General features: G+C 39.6%; 2 protein-coding genes and 1 long non-coding RNA gene across 6 annotated transcripts in view; 2 read left to right on the forward strand and 1 right to left on the reverse strand.

Moving 5' to 3' along the window:
* TMTC4 (transmembrane O-mannosyltransferase targeting cadherins 4) overlaps positions 1-20843 on the forward strand; it is a 54268-nt gene extending 33425 nt beyond the window's left edge. For both annotated transcript variants that reach the window (XM_072347031.1, XM_072347022.1), the window contains exons 10-18: positions 674-845; positions 930-1061; positions 8436-8515; positions 8684-8791; positions 8927-9068; positions 9744-9858; positions 10342-10454; positions 16218-16287; positions 16794-20843. In XM_072347031.1, the coding sequence (XP_072203132.1) occupies positions 674-845; positions 930-1061; positions 8436-8515; positions 8684-8791; positions 8927-9068; positions 9744-9858; positions 10342-10454; positions 16218-16287; positions 16794-16945 (1084 nt within the window). In that variant the 3' untranslated portion in view covers positions 16946-20843. The remainder of the gene's footprint in view (positions 1-673; positions 846-929; positions 1062-8435; positions 8516-8683; positions 8792-8926; positions 9069-9743; positions 9859-10341; positions 10455-16217; positions 16288-16793) is intronic.
* On the reverse strand, positions 12757-22008 carry LOC140257640 (uncharacterized). Its single transcript, XR_011905092.1, has 3 exons — positions 21870-22008; positions 21633-21745; positions 12757-14393 (listed from the first exon to the last, which is right to left on the reverse strand). It is a non-coding gene; the product is annotated as an uncharacterized lncRNA (long non-coding RNA).
* Positions 21996-22403, forward strand: part of GGACT (gamma-glutamylamine cyclotransferase) — a 28454-nt gene continuing 28046 nt past the window's right edge. For 2 of the 3 annotated variants that reach the window (XM_072347057.1, XM_072347065.1), the window contains exon 1: positions 22085-22152. The gene's annotated coding sequence lies outside the window, so the exon portion shown is untranslated. Of the gene's footprint in view, positions 22153-22403 lie in introns of all 3 variants that reach the window. The other variant, XM_072347072.1, reaches the window with a different exon arrangement.

Raw genomic sequence — 22403 nt, forward strand, 5'->3', positions numbered from 1 at the left:
GAGTACACAACAACCATTCTGTGGCCTGAAACAGGTGTGGTGTTCATTAATCCTTTGCAGGGATAAGTTACCTTGTCTCAGTTTTCTCAGCTGTCTAAGTTCTCTGTCTTCTGTAGTAACCTGCTGAGGGTTGCTCATTCCTGATATAGATACCTAAAACAAGGAAGATGAAATGCCTCTCTCCACTGACTGTGGAAGGAGTGTAGGTGTAGACAGCTATGTGGTTAAACACAATGGATTCTACTATTAACATCTTTGTTGGGAAAAAAGAACACTCTCAGTTGGAAACATAACTAAGTTATTTCTTTAAGTGACCTGTCATTTGTTTTTTTGGGTTTTTTTTTCCCCTTTTTTATGGTCTTTTTAGTTCCAAAACTAGACAAGTAGCTTTCATCATTAATTCTCTTACCTCTCTTTCTTTAAAAGAGAAGTTACATAATTATGTGGTTAATGTTTAATGGGATTATTTTCCAGTTTTGAAACATGAAGTTTTCTTTTCTGGTAATTATAGCTAAGATTTTAAGAGTGCATAATAGAGTGAAGTGTCAAAATCTTATTGTAGCCTAATCTGATGTTTTTATGTGGCTCCTAAACGCTGCTTTTGAATGCCCTGCTCCATATGCACTTTTTTAAGCTTTGTGGCTAATTTGATAATCTTGTTTCTCATCTGCAGAATTCTTACACTGGGACTGGGATTTCTTATTATCCCTTTTCTTCCTGCAAGCAACCTGTTCTTCCGTGTAGGATTTGTTGTTGCAGAGAGAGTCATCTACCTCCCCAGTATTGGCTATTGCATTCTGTTTACATATGGATTTAGTCTCTTGAGTAAGCAAGCCAAGAAAAAGGTACCATCAAAACAGTCGGTAAGGCTGATGATGAAGTGCTTCAGCTGAGTGATTTGATTCTTAACTTGCCTCTCTTTCATTAAGAAAATTCTTGCTGTGGCAGTACTTGGAATCTTACTGATGAACATTATGCGCTGTGCACTCCGCAGCAGTCAGTGGAGGTCAGAAGAACAGCTTTTTAGGAGCGCGCTGTCTGTATGCCCTCTCAATGCAAAAGTAAGTCGGTTCTGTATTCCAACCTTTTTTTCTTCTTTCTGTTTTTTAAGCATACTTTGAATTTTGGAATTAAGGCAGTCTTATGTGTAGTCGTTGTGTTGTGATATAGTAGACCTCACAGTTTTCGCTGGGGCAGGAGTGTGACATTGACTTATCAGACACCTTAAAAGATGGCGTTAACTCAGTTGAAATAGCAGACAGTGCAAATTACAGTTTAGTATTATTGTGAGTTGTAATTCAGAACATGGGGGATGGGGAAGGGGAAGGAGAGGAAGAATGGGATTATTATTCATTATTATTTATTATTCAGGAAAGGGCATCCAGTCAAATCATGTGCTAATAAAATCTCTTAAAAGAATTGATTGTACAATTGCAGGTTATTGCAACAAAATATCAGAGCGAATTTAAGTTGTAGAGTTCTCACCTGAATAGTTTATGTACTGTGATTTTCGAATCCTTCCAGTTGCATGTATAGCCAACATAGCTAAGGCAGAAAGAAATGTATTATCTGTGTATCTGCAAGACATGCAGTAAAATCTTTGCTCCTACTTCTCTTTTACAGTGGCTGAGCTAGGCTTCAGACACAGGCATTAGGGAAAACTGCAATATTCCTTTCAAGAGAATAGTGAGAGAAAAAGGCAGAGGTGGGATTGATGTTTCTTTTCACTGAATGAACATCAGTGTTTGGCATAGTAGACTGAATCTAGCCTGCCTGCAGAGCTGAACTCCATAGCAGTTCTTAAATAGCTGAGACTGGGATCTTTTGGACTATACCACAGGGCTCTGATGTTGTCTGAATTTTAGAGCAGATTATCTTCAGTAAGCCTGGGAATAGGAATCCACAGCTTGTTAATAACAACACATGGATTTTTTAATAAAATAAGATTTCTGTAATCTAAAGTTGTACATAGAAAATACAGATCAAGATACAGAATTTAAACAGATACCTGTGAACACTGAACTTAGTGGAGAGAATGACAAATTTGGCATCTACTGGAACACAAATATGCAGAAGTCATCTCTAAAAAGCATTGATGGTCAGTATTTATAACACAGTTATGTCTTTCAACAATTTCTGATTTCAATACATAGGAAAAGAGCTATTGTATTTTACTGTGGCAGTGGTAAGTAACCATCTTCTTTTCTGTGATGACCTCAGTGTATCTTGTCTACTGAATGACAAGTGCGTACTCTAAATGGAGCAAATGCAGTCTGCTTTTTTGTGTGTAGCTCTATCCATCTGCTATGGTAAGAGTGCTTTAGACAGATCTACACTCTTTGCCTCTGCTCCAAGGTCCTTGGACACCAGCCATGTCTGGCTGGGAAGCTGTGTAGCTGTGCTCACACAGTGCTGTGCTTGAGCCGATAAGCTGTGTGCAAGCTACTGAACTAATGCAGCTGGTTCAAAGCCAGCGAGTGTACAGGGAAAACGAGCTTGTGTTTGTCAACACTAGGCTATGTAGACATGCCTGGGCTGTATTGATACTAGTGACAGCTTGCACAAATAGCGAGCATGAGTATGTGAACAGGGAGGCTTTTATAGACTCACATTCCAGCTTTCTTTAGAGAGTAACTTTGAAAATGCAGTATTAAAGAACTTGACTAGCCAAGAACAATAGAGAACCCATTGGTAAGAGTCAGTCTCTTTTCTTTTTCATCCTGGATTAGCTACATCTAGTCAACTTTGGCAAAGATCAGTGTGAAAATTGGAACTGGGTTCTATTTTAATCTTCTGTGGTTATCAAGAAATTGCAGACTTGATTTAAAACTAGTTCCACAGGACTTTTCATTGGCCTCTTTATTTCAGTGGAAGGATGATTCAGACCAAAAGATGGAATTCAGGTGATAAGATTTTTGTTATTTGTCTCAAAACAACTTTGATTTGTGTGAAGCAGTCATGCCTTAATATCATTTTGTAGCAGAGTTCCAATATCTCCAGGTGTCTCCCAGATACCAACAAGACCTGCAGTTTTTGTAGTACGGCTCTTCTCAATTCCAAATTGTCTATATGTGAGCAGTGTAAGGTAAATTTAACGTAATTCTAAGTAACAAGTAGTTACAATAGTGCCTTCTTTAGTTTCAGACTCACATTCTTTGAACATCTCCCTTAGACTGAATTCTTAGAGTTTGGTGGGGATATGCGCTAGTGTGGGTTAGAACCAGGCCACTCTTTTCTCTACTGAAGCAAGTTTTGTAAACAGTTACATAAACTCTTTTCTGATGGTGACTTGTTACAGATAGCTTATAAATTTCAAATAATTCAGTGCTAGTAGCTTAGGAAAGGCACAGCTGATTTAATTGTGTCTTTTCATTGATGCCAGTGCATTTGCAAGTTAATCCAGAAGTGCTTTGTTGAAGAATTAGAATATCAGATTACAGACTGTGATAAAAGACTAACTGTAGTTTGACCATATCAGATTACTGGCTTGGTATTCATCCCCTTAGGTTTAGACACTCATCTGAGTGAGTCAGGTTCCCTTTATACCTCGAGAGGAGAAACTGTCCCTTTTATCACATGGTTTATCATCACCTTGAGCTACGTGACTAATGCAGGGCAGAAGGACTGCACCCTATTCTGTGTATTTCTCTCCACTGGTTATGAAAGAAGGTCTCAGAACCACCTCAGTTGTGTATACATAAGGTTGTGAGATTTCGCCCTCATCCTAGTGCCATTCATTATTTCTAGACATCACTGTATTGCTTCTCACTCTGAGGTTGTTATACACTGTTCCCTTTCAATTTTAAAGGATATTCCTGTCCTGAAGATGCTCGTCATTGGTGTTTTCTGCAATAAGTTACTGTTCAAAATGCCAAGTTGATTTCTGTAATCCTTAGCAAGGGATTTATGATACTCTGAACAGAATGTGCTGCTAACCAGTCTGCCTTGAGATATTAAAGGTGGTGTGCATAGAAAGTTCTGGACCAATATACGAATGAACTTCACAGTAAGGGTGATGGAGCACTGAAACAGGCTGCCTACAGAAGCTGTGTATTCTCCTTCTCTGGAGATATTCAAGACCTGCCTGTACACCTACCTGTGCTACCTGCTGTAGGGAGCCTGCTTTGCAGGAGGGTTGGACTCGATGATCTCTGGAGGTCCCTTCCGAACCCTACAGATCTGTGATCCTGTAATTCTGTAGCTTTATTCCTGATGCTTCATGCAAACTCTTATTATCACAGGTAGAGGTTTATCAAAGACAATCTATTCTCATACTGCAAATGAGCAGCAGATTTTTTTAAGGCTACTTACTTTCTTAAAAAGCCTTGTAAAACATCTTTGTGACAGGACAAGATTTACTGCTGTTTAAGGTTTTATGAAGCTGACTAGAGAGAACTTCCTTTAGATACTGAGAATTCTATGTTGGATATTAAAAGGGGATTATCTTCTGAAAAGGATACCTTAAATGCTGTAGGCTGGATTTTTAGAGGTTAACTGATGTTTTGTTGCATGGATAACGTTTTAGCTGTCAGGTGCTTTGTGTATGAGTATAGTAATGCAGAAGAACCCTTAGAAGATACTAGCTGCACAAACAACATTGGAAGATCAAAAAAAGAAAGAAAGAAAGAAAGAAAGCATTGTTTTATTTAGAAAACAGAATTTCTGTAGCAGAGGAAAGAGAAGAGAGTTTGATGGAAGCAACAGGCATTGAGCAGAGTCATCTGCGTGTTTCTGTACAAAGTTTGACATCTGTGCGTCGCTTCCATCCTTTTCAGCAAACGTTTGTATTTGTTGAAAAGATGATCATAAGCAGTGAGGAGGAGAGAATAAAATAGCCAGTCGATAATCAGTGCTCCAGCTGAGCACTACATGTATTTCCTAGATGATACCACATTTCAGTTTCTTCCTATGCTGGTTTGAGGCAGGAAATAGGGCAGGGGTGGAACAAGAAATTGGTTTGACATTGATGATGACTTTGTACAGGGAAAATGTGTTCCTTTTTCTTTTCTTCTTCCTTATTTTAATGTGTGTGCACATTTAAACACTTGAGTAAGAGTTCAAGCACCGTGTGCGTCTAACCATAATATACAATGCTTTTATCTTTTTATAATGACATCTTAGAGCCACTGAGGTATTAAGGGCAGACAAACACAGAGCCTATTGCTAGGCCATGATGCCATGGTTATGTTGACTTTAAACATGGCATGTCTGTTGAAATCAACTAGCTTTTCTCATGGGGTATTTTTAGTATATTGCTCTTTCTTAATGGCCCTTGCTGCAGAGAATGCTGTGTTGTTATGCATCTCTGAGAAATGTTCATTTTAGAACTATTACTGAGAAGAAATTACCTGTTTAAGTTTGATAAAGGAGCAAGTGGGCATAATGTAATATGTCATTTTCAGTTAATGTCTATCTTCAGTGCTCATTTAGTAATGAAATGGTATTTCTGTTCTTAAATGTTTCATCAGGAAAGGAAAATCCTCTCCCAGGTTAGCATGGGTGGTATCTGTTAAAGCCATGTTTCTGGAGATTAAATTTAAAGCATCACACTGACCTGCCACTTTTAAAAGCCAGATTCTTCCCACCTGTGGGTATGTGGGGAGTGTCTGTCCCCGTGTTGTGTAGATAGATAGGGGTTGTAGGAGTGATCGGGGAGAGCTACAGCCCTGTGCTTAGCAGAGGGCATACAGGTTGTTTGTAAACCTGGTTGAGGAGAGTAGGGCGAAAGGCTGATCTTGACATCTCTGTCTAATTCCCAGCGAAGTGAAAGATGTGAGAGTATAACTAAAGTAACCTGCATCTTTCCAGCGACTCTGTATGCTTAGAAACAATTCCTGATTCTTTTCTTAAGATAAAGCTTTTATTGCCTGTTTAGCCCCCGTAAATTAGCTTGGAAGCTGTTCTGTTGTTGGAGGTTTATGATAGGCTGAGGGTTTCCTTTAGTTTGCTTACTGTGATTCTTCTCTTATTTCCTTCTCTGTCACCATATAGAGAGGAGCTAAGGTTACAATTTCTCCCGAGGGGAAGTGGGAGGCGTATGCAACAAGGAACACGTAATATTCTGGAAAATCGTGTAGAAACATTGTTCCTTTCACACAGAAACTCTGTCTGAGGACAGAAGGTTGTTTTAATATGCAGTAGTTTATTTAAATGGCTTTGATATCAGTTTTAATTCCGTAATAGATCATTCTAATTCAGTTCACAAAACATACATGTACTCCTAATATTCTGTTTGACGTACTGACTTGAAGGAATTGATATCTTTTGGGTTCCTACAAGCTAAACCATTCTATGTACATGAGAAGAATATGCTTTTTGCTGCTCTTTTAGATGGAAATGGACCATAAGAAGTTCCACACTATAAGAAACTGAGGCAAAAATAGAGTCTGAAAGTGAAATGCTGACTGACTCCTAACAGAAGACAACTGAAACATATGTTTCTAAGACTGAGTGGGTGGTATACACAGTCGTGGGGTTTTTTTTTTCTCATATGCTCTGTTTTCAGTCTTTAATCAAATCCCTCCTTGCAGTAATGCTTATGACATCTTCAAAATGTACAACGTGAAGAAAAAGACATTTGTAAGAGCTTAGAGAAAGAAACTGAATCTGGTTAGTATAGCCTTAGTTTGCTTCCTTTACTTTTTTTTTTTCTGTTTTGCTAAAAGTTATCTTTTATCTGGAAGCGCAGCAAAGTTTAATAGCCTAATTATCTCTGGATAGATTTTGAGTCTGCAAACTTCAGTGCATCTATAATCAAAGCAATCCAGTTTGCTAAGAACGCCGTTGTAGTGTGCTGAACAATTTCTTGAAGAGATGCGAATAATGCTCAGTCCTGGGCAACGTTTTTGGGGTGTATTATTTTACTTTAACGACCCCATTGAAAGCTATGCTATTTTTTTAATCACAGTGAAGTGACTTTTATAAATGGCTGTGCCTTGATATCAATGTACCATCCTGTTACTTGTTAGGAATAGGCCTTGCCATATTTTTTTCTGAATGTATGAAGGAAATGTCTGAATTTTTTATTATTATTTTTTTCCTCGGAAGCTGTGCTAGAGCTGCTTTTATGAGATGCCGAATCTCTGTGCTGTTTTATATCTTACAGCCCGAGGAGCTGCTTCTGTGAATGCTTAGTAAGCCTTACAGCACTTTTTACCATCTTTAAAACCAATGAAACTGCTTTTTCACTTATTTTAGAAAGCATGAAACGTGATTTGAACTTGATTTGTTGGTGGCACGGTACTGTATATTCACAGTCATGTACAGGTGGTATTTGACAACTAAATGCTATAAGAGTCGAATTCAAACATAATTGTGTGTGCTGGATCAATGGGACCCAGGTGTTGTGCCAAACACAATGAGAATTTAAACTTTGATGGACTCACGAGACAAAAATCCTTTTCTGAATGTTTAGGGTGAATTAGAGCTATCTAAATTTGTTACAAACCTATCATCATGTGTTTCAATCAAAAGAATTTCCACGTAGTGTTTTTTAAAGAGATTTAAATCAGATTTTCATGGTATGGAAATAATGACAGTGTATAAGTTTGTTTTAGATGCAGCATATGTATTTTGATTTCAAATAGTAAGGTAATTTAAAGCATGAATTCGGATCAAGTTGCAGAGAAGTCTATTATCAGCTGTTGGTATTCGCAGTACTTTTATTTCTAAACTTGAGCATTCCTTTGACCAGGTAATGTAGCTTTCTGGCAGTAGGCTTAAAACAGGATTTGAAATGTCTTCCCCCTTAGGTTTATCCTGAAATTCCTATCTAATCCTTACCATAAATCCAAATGATAGGGATCTTCTCTGTAGTTATCCCAAAACTCTAGACCTTTCCCTTATTTTCAACTATGTGTAACAGGCGAAGTCTCCAACACGCTGTCAAAGTTTGTTGGTTTGTTTGTTTCAGAAATGCTGTTTGAAATACATTATTGAAGGGAAACAAAAATAGTTGGGTCTTTTGAGAGGTGAGAGATGGTTGTTTTTAAGTTTATATCAAATTTCTCCTGGATTACACTGAAGTGAAAGCAAAGTTTAATCAATACTTCGTTCTGTAGTTTATGTTCAGCTGTGGTGGATTTGAATGAGTCAGACTTATTCATGACAAATAAGAGAAATGAAGGGTAAGAGGTCTCCATACAAAGAGTCCTATGGACTGTGCAATGGCCTCATTTACAACATCAGGAAGTGAATAACCTTTCTTAACTAGTTAGAACAGGTAAGCTGATATATTTATTCCTAAGATTTTGTTTTTTACAGCTTTCATTCTGTAAATTGTCCAACATGGAAAATCCACCTGCCAGAAAAAAAAAAACAGCAGTTATTGACATAAATACTGACAGTATCTATTGAGAGTAATAATTTTCAGCAACACAAATCCATAAAATATGTGACTGTACAGCATGTGGTAAAATGTTCATCCGTGTTTTCAGGTACACTACAATGTTGGCAAAAACCTGGCTGACAAAGGAAATCAAAGTGCTGCCATCAAATACTACAGAGAAGCTGTAAGGTATTAAATATTTGCTGCTTTATTGAACTCTCCTGAAATTGCTTTAATGTTTAACCAAGAGAAAATGCTTTGGTATTCATTTACATGCACTGCAGAGATGAAGGGCTAACAATTTGCATATGGAAATGTCTCATGCATAATAATAATCTGTTAAATTTTAAATTTTAGGTTGAACCCTAAATACGTACATGCCATGAACAACCTCGGAAATATTCTGAAGGAAAGAAATGAGCTCCAGGAAGCAGAAGAGTTGCTGTCCTTGGCTGTACAAATACAGTATGTTCAGAACAATACTAAGCAGTGTTTTTTACCAGCTGAGCAGAAATGGTGTACAATGGGAACTTCTGTTCTAGACACTCAATTATCATCACTCTCTCTTTTTATTTTATTTTTTTTTTCCAATTTACGCAGACCTGATTTTGCTGCCGCATGGATGAATCTGGGAATAGTACAGAACAGCTTAAGAAGGTTTGAAGAGGCAGAGCAAAGCTACTGGACAGCAATTAAACACAGAAAAAAATACCCAGACTGTTACTACAATTTAGGGCGGTTGGTAAGTATTGTTTAATAAATGATCACTACTAGAGTGGTTTGAATAAACGATCAGTATTAGAGTGGTTTGCACATGCATATAATTCTGCTGTGCTTTTAAATGCTTATAGTTATTCTGGTTTATCTGTTGTTTACTTTGGTGTGATTTCCTGTTTTCAGTGCTTTTCTTATAATTCCTTCCATATCACATTTGGTAATGCTACTTTTCCCTATAGAGATGTCAAAACAAATATGTAGATTGTGATCTTTCAAGAGATAATTTTAATAATTCCTCAATATTAGACCATTTTACATGGTATATTCCAACAGATTATTAGACAGTAGATAGAACCATGCAAAAAATAATAGATTCCTGGAAATATTTATATTAAATGTCTACTTATAATCTTCTATAGATTTCTAAACTGCGGGATGGTTTTCATCCCCTTCTTTCTGGTCTAAAAATGTTTGAAAACGAGCCTGCCTACCAGAGAAAAAACAGTGTGGAACTGTAATGTTAATGTATACCAGTCTATCTTCTATACTACCCTAGTGTGCTTTTTACATTTCTTATTTTTGTTTATAAGAGCAAGCTCTACCAGAATGATATGAGAAGGGCTAATAACTGTTTAGTACCTTTAGTCCATAATAGGATAGTAAATCAGGGTGAAATTACTGGAGTTTTCTTTCTTTTTAGTATGCGGATTTGAATCGCCATATAGATGCATTGAATGCATGGAGGAACGCTACAGTTCTGAAACCAGAGCACAGTTTGGCTTGGAACAATATGATTATATTGCTTGATAACACAGGTATAAGCCCATTTGAATATTTTAATAATTCAATGTCCTGCTGAACTCAGAGTTTTATCTGTATTTATCCAAAAGGAGTTCTGCTGTTTCTGCAGCTATCAAGATACTCTTCATAAATATTAGAATACCTTCTAGCTCACTGGTTTTAGAGCATTGTTTAAAATCCAGCCCATAAATTGAATTTCTGATCCTTGTTTGAAATGCCATCAGTGTGCAGGCATGTTCCTATTACAGACCAAACTTCAGAAGTTTGGAACCTGTGTTTTTGTCCTTTTGAAAGTGTTATTTGTTGAAAACAAAATGGATGTTTTCTGTTATTTTCTTCTACAGTTCTTTGCATTTCTTTGTGTTTGAGATACCTGGTTTTCTTTAAAAATGCATGTAATCAGCAATTCATACAATACGTGTGCTTGCAGCATGAAAAGTAGCTAGTAAGGCTGTGCTAAAAGATGCTTTCTCTTTTTCCACTGCGTGGGCTCCAAGGCAATCTAGCTCAAGCAGAGGCAGTTGGAAGAGAGGCCCTGGAGTTAATACCTAATGATCATTCCCTTATGTTTTCTCTGGCAAATGTATTGGGGAAATCACAAAAATACAAGGTATGTAACTAGATCTTTCTCTCTTCTTTTGTTTTTGTTGTTGCATTTTTTCTTTTCCATTCTTGTAGAAACTGAGGAGGTCATTGTTGACTTTAGGCTTAAATAATCTGGATTGAACACCCATTTCTGTCACAGAATTGTGATGGGATTCTGGCCTAAATTCATCGCACCTTATTTTTGATGCATGCATTTGGAACATTGTTGCCCTAAACTACATCACTGGTCAGTCAAGAAAAATGGGCACTTAAGCACACTAGAGGGCAGTTAGGAATTTATATTCCTTTGCTGAATATGGAGAAAAACCCTTCTGTTTAAAGGCTTTGGTTCGGGGTCTAAAATTAGATGTGATATACCTACCCTTGTTCTCTTTGTGTGTAAAGGAAAGCAATATTTACCATTACTTGATATGAATTATAACCTCTTTACCTCAGAAGCTATCTAAAATGAAGATATTACAGATTCTCTAATCCTGGATTAAAGATAAGGATACCTGCATAATCCCAGAATATTATGAGAAATTCATGCACTGATTGATGTATCAGACTTTTTCTTGGATACAGCCGGACAGCTAAGGAGTTCAAAATTAGTTCAAAATTAACTACTTATATTTACAAGTAGTGAATGTAATGCAGCTGGGAACAGAACTATTTTCCTAAAGAAAGTATATGAGCATATGAAGACTAAATCACATATAGCTAATATATTCATTTGTTTTAATACACTGTAGGCTCCAAGGTATGTAAGCAACAGCAAGTTTTTGGTAGTCTTGAAGAAAAAAAATGTCATTTATAGAACCATGAGTTTTGCAGGTTTTGATGACTTTTGGATATATTGTAATGTTAGCAGTGCTGAAGGAACAGCCTCAGCATAAGAGAATGAGGAAGATTTTATGATGTTAAACTCCTTAAAACCAATATATTTTTTTCCCACCGATTACTGTGTCTGAATTCAACAGTCATGTTCAACTGTAGAGTGATGACTTGTCCACATGTGACACCAGGGTCTGCACCAGCCCAACACTTTGTGTTGATGATGCCTTTATACACCACATGACTTGCTCTAGTCTGACTGTTTCACTTTTTGTATATTCTATTAATTCTCTCTTTCAACTTTGAAGCTGTTATAAAATATATTTTCAGATTACTTTAACAAAGTTCTAGAAGAATACAAATTAACATCGGGAATGTATAAGGGGTAACATTATGGAGGAGTTAATTGCTAGTATTACTTAGATGAGTCATGAGTGTGAAAGAACAGAGGATTGTACATTTATTTAGCAAGAGTTATATGCAGCCTGACAGAATAAAGAATGTTTATAATGAAGTAAGTAGAAGAAATATGTGGAAAACCTGCAAGGAAACATTCTCTGGGCAGAGAAGAAACAAGTTTGTCTTAGTGAACTAAGAAATTTGAAAAGGAGGTAATGCTGGCCAGTTTTGAAAGGTCATTATGCTGCAGGAGAATGCATTGAACAAAGTGGGAATAGTCATAGGGGAAAATGAATGTTTCAAGCCAGCATCCTGAATAAAGCAAAAGATCCCAGGGAAGAAATCAGGGACACAGTGAGAGTTTTAATATTTCATTAGGGAGTAGTAGGTTTGTTTGGAGCAAAAGATAAAGCCTAACATGAGATTGATGGGTTATAACACGGAGAGCAAATTAGGGGAATTGGAAAGTGGACTTAGAAAAGGAGATAATGACAGCAGCAACTGTATTTTGCACGGCCTGGAAAAGGGAGATAGAGCATTGTTTGCTTGTTTGTTTGACTTTCTTTTTAATGGGAGGAAAAAAAAAATGTTGATTAAAAAAAGTATGGGAGATTGATTTCTTGCCCGCCCCCTCAACATGTAAAAACAGAGAGAAAAGAATGGTTCTTTAAGGGTACTCATTGAGTTGGGAGGAGTGAGGAAGATGTGGGATAGAAGCTGACAAGGTGATGGAGGTAACTGGCAGAGGGCTGCCTGGCTACATCTGTTTTGTTATATAACCTCAGGTATTTCATTTATTTGCTTTTATGTTTCTGTGTAAAAGTTGATGGTACATTGGCTCAGTTGCCATAAAGTAAGATTTGTTTTGGGATGGGTTTTGTTGTTTTGACGTTTTCTTTATGGTTGGTTGGTGGGTTTGGGGTAGTTATTTTAAAAGGCACTGAGTCAAAAAGATTTTACTGTGTTCTCAGAGATTCCCTTCAAATCATTCGGACAACGTTTTCCTTTGGTTTTAAGTGCATTTTGATTTTCAGCAGAAGATGAATTTCCTGAGCAACCCCCAAAAAAATCCTCCGACCCTTTAAGATTTGTTTGTATCTATTCATGAATGATTTATTATTCCAGAAACAAAAGCTCATGAATGATGAGCTGTTTTGAAGTTGCTGTGTTATGTTGTTGTTGTTGCTTTTTATATTAACATCTGCTATACCAATATGGACTTCTCACTTAAATACTTGTTGCAATGGACAATGAATCAAGCTATCTTTAGTTCTTTGAAAATATGTATGCTGTGTTTTGTTATGTATACATCCATATTTTATTTTATTTTATTTCTGTTAGAAGTACAACAAATTGGAAACATTCAGCATTTTCTCTTTGTATTTGAAATAAAGCCAGACTACAACTTTGTGCTGTGGGTTTGGCAGCAGATGGAATGCAGTGTGGTTTCCCAAAGCCTTCACTATATGCAGTGTGCAAGTTTCTTGACAACACTTAATTTAAAGATTTGGCAAGACGGAGTAATTTGAAGTATCACCAGATGTACTGGAATGTATATTTACTCAATATATCTCCAATAATATGAAAGTGATGCACCTTCAGTAGTCTTTAATCAGGCAGTATGCTTCTACTAACTGCTGAGCAAAGCAGTGGCAATGAAAATGCTTTCAGTATGTGGTTGAAGATGTGTGGTAATGAGAGTCAGCTCTGATCATGTATTTCATTATATTTTCTGGGAACACATTGCACACATTGCCCTATCTTACTTCAGCAGTGAAAACAATAAGCCTTATCTACTTCTCCTTTGTGTAGGTGACAACACTTAGCCATAAAAGTGAATTAACTGGACAGCACGTCTTCCAGACTGTAGTTACCCTGCTTGATGAAAAAAAAAAGCAGAGATTTACTTATTTACTTAACTAAAATACTAGATTTTGCACAGGAAAATATTACAAACTGAAGGATTTCTGACTACTACATGCTTTCAAGGGCCATTCTGTTGTTGCTGTATAGGTTTGTGTGGCTATATGTAAAAAGGTTATCTTGCAATACCATGAGATTTGCCAAAGGTTTGACTACTGAGATATTTCTCAGGTGGCTCAGTTAGAATAAAAGAACAGTTTTTTCATACACAGGGTGATGCACTGGAACAGGTTGCCCAGGGAGATTGTTGATACCCCATCCCTGTAGGCATTAAAACCCAGGCCATGCTGGACAGATGTGGCTCTGGACAGCCTGGTCTAACGTTTGGCAACCCTGCAAATAGCAGGGTGGTTAAAACTAGATGCTCATTTTTATCCTTTTCACCCAGGCCATACTATGAATCGTGATTAACAATTTTGACTGGAAGGGACATGCAGAGTCCAATCCCTGGCCAAACCAGGGACAATGGCCAGTTGAATCTTGAATATCTTTAGAACCTCTCCAGGCAACACCTTCCAGTGCTTGACCAGCCTCATGATTTAAAAACAAGGATGTTTCCTTTTATCTAAATGAAATTTCCCTTAAATTTCCTTTTTCTCTTATCCTGTTGTTATACGCTTGTGAGAATAGTCTGGCTCCACCTCCTATGTGTTCTCTGCTCAGGTAGTTGTGGGTAGCAATAAGGTCTCCCATTCATCTTCTCTTCTGAAGGGTGGAGGGAGCCAGAGGAGATGCTGAGTCCTGCATCTGGGGAGGAACAAATCCATGCACCAGTACATGCGGTGGGCCACCCAGCTGGAAAGCAGCTCTGCAGAAAAGGACAGGGGGATCATGGTGGACACCAAGCTGAGAATGAGCCAGCAGAGTGTCCCTGTGGCAAAGAAGGCTGAGAATGTCCTGAGTTGCATTAGGCAAAGTATTGCTAGCAAGTCATGGGAGGTGATCCTTCCCCACTGTTCGATACTGGGAGGCCACATCTGGGTGCTGTGTCCAGTTCTGGACTCACCAATACAAGGGGGACATGAACATACTGGAGAGTTTGACAAAAGGCCATGAAGATGATTAAGGGACTGGAACATCTATAGTTCAAGGAAGGATTGAGAGCTGGAACTGCTCAACCCAGAGGAGAGAGGAATCAGAGGGGATCTCATCAATATCTATATGTACTTTTAGGGAGGGTGCACAGAGGGTGGAGCCAGGCTCTTTTTGATGGTGCCCAGTGCCAGGAGAACATGCAAGGATCATAAACTGGAGGACAGGAAGTTCCCTCTGAACACCAGGCAGTGCTTCAGTTCTGTGTAGATAACAGAACTGGCACAGGTTACCCACAGAGGCTCTGTGGGGTCTCCTTGGAGGTCTTCCAAAGGCTGTCTGGCTGTGGGCCTAGGCACCCTGCTCTGAGTGGCACTGCTGGAACAGGGGTTGGACCAGAGGGACCAAGCAACAGGGCCTTGCTAACTGCAAAGGTCATATGATTCCTGCCATTCTATTTCTCCATCCAGTCTAGATCTGAGTGGTAGCCTTCCCATCCAATTTATTGATTACTCCCTTCAATTAGGTGCTATCTGTTTCTGAAAAGTTTCTGATAATGCATTATCTTTATCACCCAAATCATTAATTAAGTATTTAAACGTTGTGAGTTTCAGAGGCCAGTATATCCTTGCACTTTAACAGTCAGAGTATCAGAATGCTAGAGCAGCTGCTTATCAGTGCCAAAACTTGCACATACCTTAGGCAAGTTTGTGCCTTAGGGCATAAGGCTACTACATGGAGGAAATTTTGTCTCCAGATATTTTGCACTGAAAATGAATGAGCAACTTTCCCTAAAATAGCCTAGCACAGAATCTGTGTGACACTGCATCCTTTGAAAGTATCTAAACTTGCATGTGAGTAAATACGATTTATTTGGATTGAGAGGTGTCTTTCTAAACTCCTTTAGGAAATATGCTCTGAAATAAAAGTATCTGTATCAGCAGCCAGTATGTTAAAACAAAAGCACTGAACTGTGAAATTAACTTAGCAAAAATTGCACCTTTGACTGTTCGGCTCTTCTAAGACATACTCAGACATCACCAGTTCTAAGAGCTTACATACTGCATCTTGGTACATGGAAAAAGCAGCATGCAAGAAACATGAAGAATGCTTCATTTGGTTTGATTTTTAAATGACAGACGCTCGGTTGTTCATTAAGAACCATGTTGAAACATCTGTCTGAAAGGGTTTTACTGGAATGCTCACATTTTAAATGGTAAAAATGGTGCTAAAGGGGAGGGTGTCTGAAAGCAGTTTTCTCAGATACTATGTTATATTATGCTTGCCTTGACTGAAACTTGACCAAGTGATGTAATTAAACCACTTTTTCAGACTTTGCTAGCGCTGAATAGCTCCCAGTTAAAATAATGTGAACCTGCAAAATCTTGGCACGTATTTGTACCATTGTTACTTTTCTTTCCAGAGGCTACAGCCACTTTAACTACAGGACTATGCAGGTTTAGATTATACATATTGTGGAATCACGTAGATACGGCGGTGTCTGAGGTTTCCTTCAATTACAATTTTGAGTATATTTTGCTTTATTTTACATACTGCAAGTGTGGACTGTTCTGTTGACTTGTTCTTCTGAATTATTCAGGAATCTGAAGCTTTGTTCCTCAAGGCAATTAAAGCCAATCCAAATGCTGCCAGTTATCATGGTAATTTAGGTAAGAGACTTTCTAACTCTCCTCAGCTGTACTGTTTGTTTGCTTCGTAGTCATGGTGGTTGAAAAGAAAAAGCAATCTTTTGAGCCTTCTTCCTGCTGAGCAGATGCTATTTGACTTCCTGGTAAAACTGCCAGCCAGTGAAGAGCAGGGCACTAACCCAGAGAAGCTGTCACATGATGTGACAGATCAAGAGGGCTGCAGAATCCAGCCCAGAGGTAGCTGCACTTCAGTTGGTTTATTTATGCTATGCTTGTAACCCACAGTGAAGCTCACCAGATAAGAGCTGCCATTTATGGCTACAGCGTAATTCATTCCATCAGTCCCATTCCAGTTCTGCTCGCAGGCTTTGCTCCTGCGTTTGGCAACAGAACAAGCAGCTACTGTGCCACCAGCCAGTGAGAGACCCTCACTGGAAACAAATGCTTTAATGTTGTTTTCCAAGTCACTGGCAAGACTGCACATTATTCAACAATATTGCTAATGAAATCCCTTATTGATGTTCCAGCTGTGCTTTATCATCGCTGGGGAAATCTTGACTTAGCAAAGAAGCACTATGAAGTCTCTCTGAAGCTTGATCCTACGGCACCTGGGACCAAGGAAAACTACAGTCTCTTAAGAAGAAAATTGGAGCAATTGCAAAAGAAAGGCGGTGCCTGATATTTCTTTTCAGGTTGCCCATGCATGTCCTTTATTATTAGTGTTACGTGGTTCCTTTTGACCATGTAAAGGATTCAGTCATTATTTCTCAAAAAGAAAAACACCAGCAATGCACACTTGGATGTCCAATTATGCCCTCCTGCAGATTCTAACGTTGCAGCTGGAGTTTGGAGATCTTTTTATTCGTACTCTTGAACTGCATTTGAAGTCCCTTATAAGGAACATTTTTGTAGGTATACGAAGGCAATGCAGATGGAATCTCACAGCTGTGAATAAATAGCAATATTTGCTTTCACTTGCAATTTGATATCTTCATCTGACTTTTTTTAGCAGCAGGATGAATATCAGAAGGCAGTTTTATTTCTGAAAGCGTTTCTGGAAAAAGTGCAATTTCCTGTTTAAATCCTGATCATTTCAAGTATGAAGAATATCTGTCCACTTCAGTTTTATTACTGCTTTCTACTGCCAGTCCTACAGAGCCAGCAGAAGAACGGATTCTTTCCGGCAGCCTACTCTTGTAATTTGAGTTATGCTTTGTTTCTTGTTTCTGGCTCCGCCCTTTGAACTTCAGGATTTGTACAGGTGAAAGTGTGCACCACAAAGGGTTTGTCAGCCACCAAGCTGCTGAGATAGGCTCGAGTGGAGAAAATACTCCTGGATTTAAGAGAAGATTTCAGCAAGCAGCAAATGGAAAAGAAAGGAGTGTCAGATGACAGAGGAGTAAGCTAGAGTTTCTGTTCTTCAGGTAACCTCATCTAGCATAGGCCACAAGTCAGAATTATTTTAGCTCTTGCAATAAGTCAGTGGTCGAAATACAGTATAGCATCTCTGGGAGCTGATTCTCATTGTCTAAGGTATTGCAGTGCTTTTTAGTTGAGGACATAACACCTTCTAGCTCCTACACTGTTGGTAATAAAGAGAGAATTTCTGTGGGGAAAGTAACTGGGCAGACAACCTGACCTTGACTGTTAAGGTATTATTATCTGGAAGGAACTGTGATAAACCTTTGTCTAACCATGGCTGGTGAGTTTGCTGAAATCAGTTAAATAAGCATAGCTGTTAATGTGTAAACTGATCACGTTGATGCGGGATGATTCAGAGAGGGGCACCAATTGACACAGTGTCATTTTTCAACTTGCTGCGGTTCATGTTTGAACTCTGGCTGCCCAGAGCTGTTTATTTTGCTAGTATTTATATTCCTGCTTCAGGAAATGATCACATGTCTATTTTCTTATTTGTTTGCTTGTTTTATTTAAGATTGGATGACTTCTATCGGGTGTGAAAACTGAGGAACCTAGCCTCTCTTTTGTATTCCATTATTATTTCTTTTATCCCCATAGGAAGACGTTGGGTAACGTAGTATTTGCAGTTTTCCTAATTAGTGCAATGATTATTTTATAGGAGACTGTGGAATGTTTTCCACACACAACTCATCTTGCAAGCATGTGGAACCATTTAAAATGTTGAGGAAATGCCTGCCATAGGAAAGGATGTCGCATGAACTTGCCAGCTGACCACCATTAAGCACTCTACATCTAGACTATGTCTTCAACCTGCAGTTAGGCTAACTTTTGAAAATGACAGCTGATTCAAGAACCAGTGTGTCTGCAGCCACCATGCAGTACTGTAGAGCTCACTCAGCGTCCTTCAACAAAGTTAGTTTGAGTACCATAAGTAGTGCGGCTCCTTCAATGTAATATTCTTTCCTGAGTAAAATAAATCTAGCCAGCAAGGCTGTGGCAGTGATACTGCACAAATCTGGCTTTGAGTGAATAAATACACCTGCACTACGTGTGCACAAATATTATATTTACCACGCTGATTCTGTTGAAGTACCAGAGGCATGTATTTGTACTAATGCAGTGCTCCTCTCCTACTAACATACTCTGCTTCTCAGCAGGGCTAATTCGTTCACGTAGGGTACCATCTTTGATGCATTGTTTCCATTTCTTCTGGTTCTGCACCAGTATGGCTTCCCATCTTCTGATGACCAGTGTAGATCAGTCTTTACAGTTGAGCTGAAATAGATAATCCCTTCAGTACAGACAGCAGACTTCTAAGGCTTTCCATGCGTAGCTTAACATGCATTGGATATAGAGACTTCAGTCATAAAGTATTATAGGGTTGGGATCTGGCTGGATGAGCTATAAACTAGCAGAAAATAGATGTTTAATATAATCAAGTCTTTTCTGTATATTTGGCATATGACATATTGAGTTTAAATTATTATTCTCATCATGAAGTTCATATGTATAGTTGTCCCTGTTGCCTACCAGGTTAACTTTACAGAAATCCAGTAGATCAATATTATATACATAAGGTCTGAATTCTCTGTGGCTCATTACAAACCAAAGTTGTTGCAGAAATTCCTCTGTGGAAATCACTTTGTCCTCCTACTCATGAGTCTTAGATGGAAGAGGCGTGCTAACAAATTGAACGCTTTGTTGGCACTTGAAAATGGTGTTTACTCTTCAATACAGATGGTGTGATTTATTCTTGCTTAGTTTCCTGGGCACCTATTGTATTATTATGTGTGGGACTATTTGTTTTATATCATTTTTTAGTGCTGTAGAAATTCAGTGTGGTTACTCGTATGAGAGTAGTAACGATACTCTTGTGAGTGAGCATAACGTTGAGGCGTGCTTTGGGTTTGAAAGAAGCAAACATTTTTGTTGTTGTTGTTTTATTTTCTGAATTATTTTGAGAGAGCAACAGTTGTAACGTTAACCTTCCTATTATCTTCTCATACCTCGTAACTGGCTCCTGGAATGGCGCAGAGCACATACTCTGGAAGAAAGGTTCAGAAAACAGTAGGGTTTCTACGTAGCTGTTGTTACAGTCTGTATTTCCAGCATGCTGGAATTTTTTTCCTCCATGTTGCCTTTCCACCATTGCCAATTATGGAAGACAAATGTTTCCTTCGTATCAGCTGACATTAAATCAAGAAACACGGATATTCTTAATTATTTTTTTCCAAAGCTTGCTTGTTCAAATATAGTTCTGAAGACATACTCAGTGATTCAATGCACAGAATGGAGTCAACGCACAGACTGGCTACTACGCATTGCAGCCTGTTTTCACCAAAAACTTCCAAGAGAACTCCATAACTTTAAGATTCTCTCGTGTTCAGAACAATGTCGTGTACATGAAGTTTCCTGTTATTTAATTTCACACTTAGGTTTTAGAGTTGTGTGTGTGTGAACACTCAGAAATAAAAATATTCAGTACTTCTGAATGGTTTGATACAAATATTGGGCGCCGTTAATTGCAGTTTCCTCCACCTTTTAGACTTCTACGTCTGAGCTGTTCGTCTTAGTTTCTCTGTAATAGGAATAAAACAGGTAATGGGAAATATGGTTCATCTAAAGAAAAGGATGTGAGCCGTCGTGTATTTGAAACAGATATTCCTCACTACCTTCCTTCTGCTGCTTTCAAGTGAATTAATCTGGTCCTCTCTTATACCATCCTTTGCACAAAGAATATTAAAAGACTGGCATCAGGGCAAACTGGCAGGTATTTGCCTTGAGAGTCAGTTAAGAGTGACTGGATGAGGGAATGGGATGACACAAATTAGAAGAGCTTTGGTTTCTGCAGACAGTTAAACTTATGAGACAGATAACGCATCTGAATGTCAAATCTCTCCCTACACAAACAGTGCATTGGGGTTCGGTTCTATCTGTTGTTAGCTTGTCTGTGATCACAATAAATGATAACAACTTATTGTTAAATTGACATTTTGTTGTCGTTCGCTGTTTTATAAGCAATTTAAAGCAACTGTAAATTTACAAAAATGAGATTTCTTTAAACTGGAGTTGCTATTTCAAGCTGCAACTGTTAGAATGTCAAATGTGATAGTGTGGTGTTTTGGGGTTTTTTACATTAAATATCTTAAATTTTTTTTCTTGTTCTTCCTTGTATTCTTCATTTCATTTGGGCCTAGGTACACGTTTGTGCCTGTTATTACGTGTAGATTCTCATGCAGTTCTTGACTCAGCCCTTTCACTAAGCAGTGCTTCTCTTTTCACAGCTTTCATAGGATCACAGAATGGCTTGAAAAGGACCACAATGGTCATCTATTTTCAACCCCCCTGCTATATGCAGGGTTGCCAACCACCAGACCAGGCTGCCCAGAGCCACATCCAGCCTGGCCTTGGATGCCTCCAGGGATGGGGCATCCACAGCCTCCTTGGGCAACCTGTTCCAGTGCGTCACCGCCCTCTGTGTGAAAAACTTCCTCCTAATATCTAACCTAGACCTCCCCTGTCTCAGTTTAAAACCATTCTCCCTTGTCCTATCACTATCCACCCTCGTAAACAGCCCCTCCTGTTTAAATGCTCCCTTCAAGTACTGGAAGGCCACAATGAGGTCTCCCCGGAGCCTTCTCCAAGCTAAACAGTCCCAGTTCCCTCAACCTTTCTTCATAGGAGAGGTGCTCTAGCCCTCTGATCATCTTAGTGGCCCTCCTCTGAACCCACTCTAAGAGCTCCACATCCTTCCTGTGCTGGGGGCCCAGACCTGTACACAGTACTGCAGATGGGGCCTCACAAGAGCTGAGTAGAGGGGCACAATCACCTCCCTCTCCCTGCTGGCCACCCCTGTTTTAATGCAGCCCAGAACACAGCTGGCCTTCGGTTGAATTTCTGAGCCGTAAAAGCTGAGACAGCCAACTTCTCGGTTAGCCACGTACCACGCAATGCTGCAGGTACCGCTGGTTATAGCTGCTCTGGGCACAAACCCTGTTGCATCTGGTTCTTCAAGCCTGCGCGTTAACCCGCAACGCTGTGGTTTTACGTAGCAGTACTGCTATAAACACAGCAAAAAAAAAAAAAAAAGAAAAAAAAAAAAGCCTACTGTGAAGAAGCAGAGGTATATTTGCAGTCTCTGTAAGCAGAGGAGTAGTGACACTTCCCGCTGCCATACTCACGGTGAACGAACTTACTCCCTGCTGTCCCAACACCTCTTCAGCTCTATTTCCTTCCCTCAGCCGATCCTCCCATCGGAAACCTCCTCCCCCTCGGAAAGGCTGTCCGGTTCCACACGGGGTTCCCCACAGCCTCCAGCCCGATGTCCGCAAACCCCTCCCAGCCCGGCCGGCCCCGCCCCGCCGCCTATTCCCCCGGGAGGCTCCGCGGCCCGGGCAGAAGGACGCGGCCGCAGCCGGAAGCGGAGGCGCCGAGCGTGGCGGCGGCGGAGGGCAGCGCTGGCGGGTGAGTGAGGCGGGAGCCGCCGGCGGGGGGCGCGCTAGCACCGCCCTCTCGGTCACGTGACCCCGCGAGCCTCCGCCGTCCGTGCGTGCGCAGCTTCCCGCTGGGTGCTCGGCGTCCTGTAGGCTCCGTGAGAGCCGATACCGAGAGGTTTCCCAGCCGCTGCGTGATGGGTTCCGGGTCCGGAACCACCACCACGGCTGCCGGTGACAGGCGGCGGGTCTGCCAGGCCGCCCTCTGCTGGAGCAGCGCGG

Source organism: Excalfactoria chinensis, chromosome 1 (assembly GCF_039878825.1).
Source record: "Excalfactoria chinensis isolate bCotChi1 chromosome 1, bCotChi1.hap2, whole genome shotgun sequence".
Lineage (NCBI taxonomy): Eukaryota > Metazoa > Chordata > Aves > Galliformes > Phasianidae > Excalfactoria > Excalfactoria chinensis.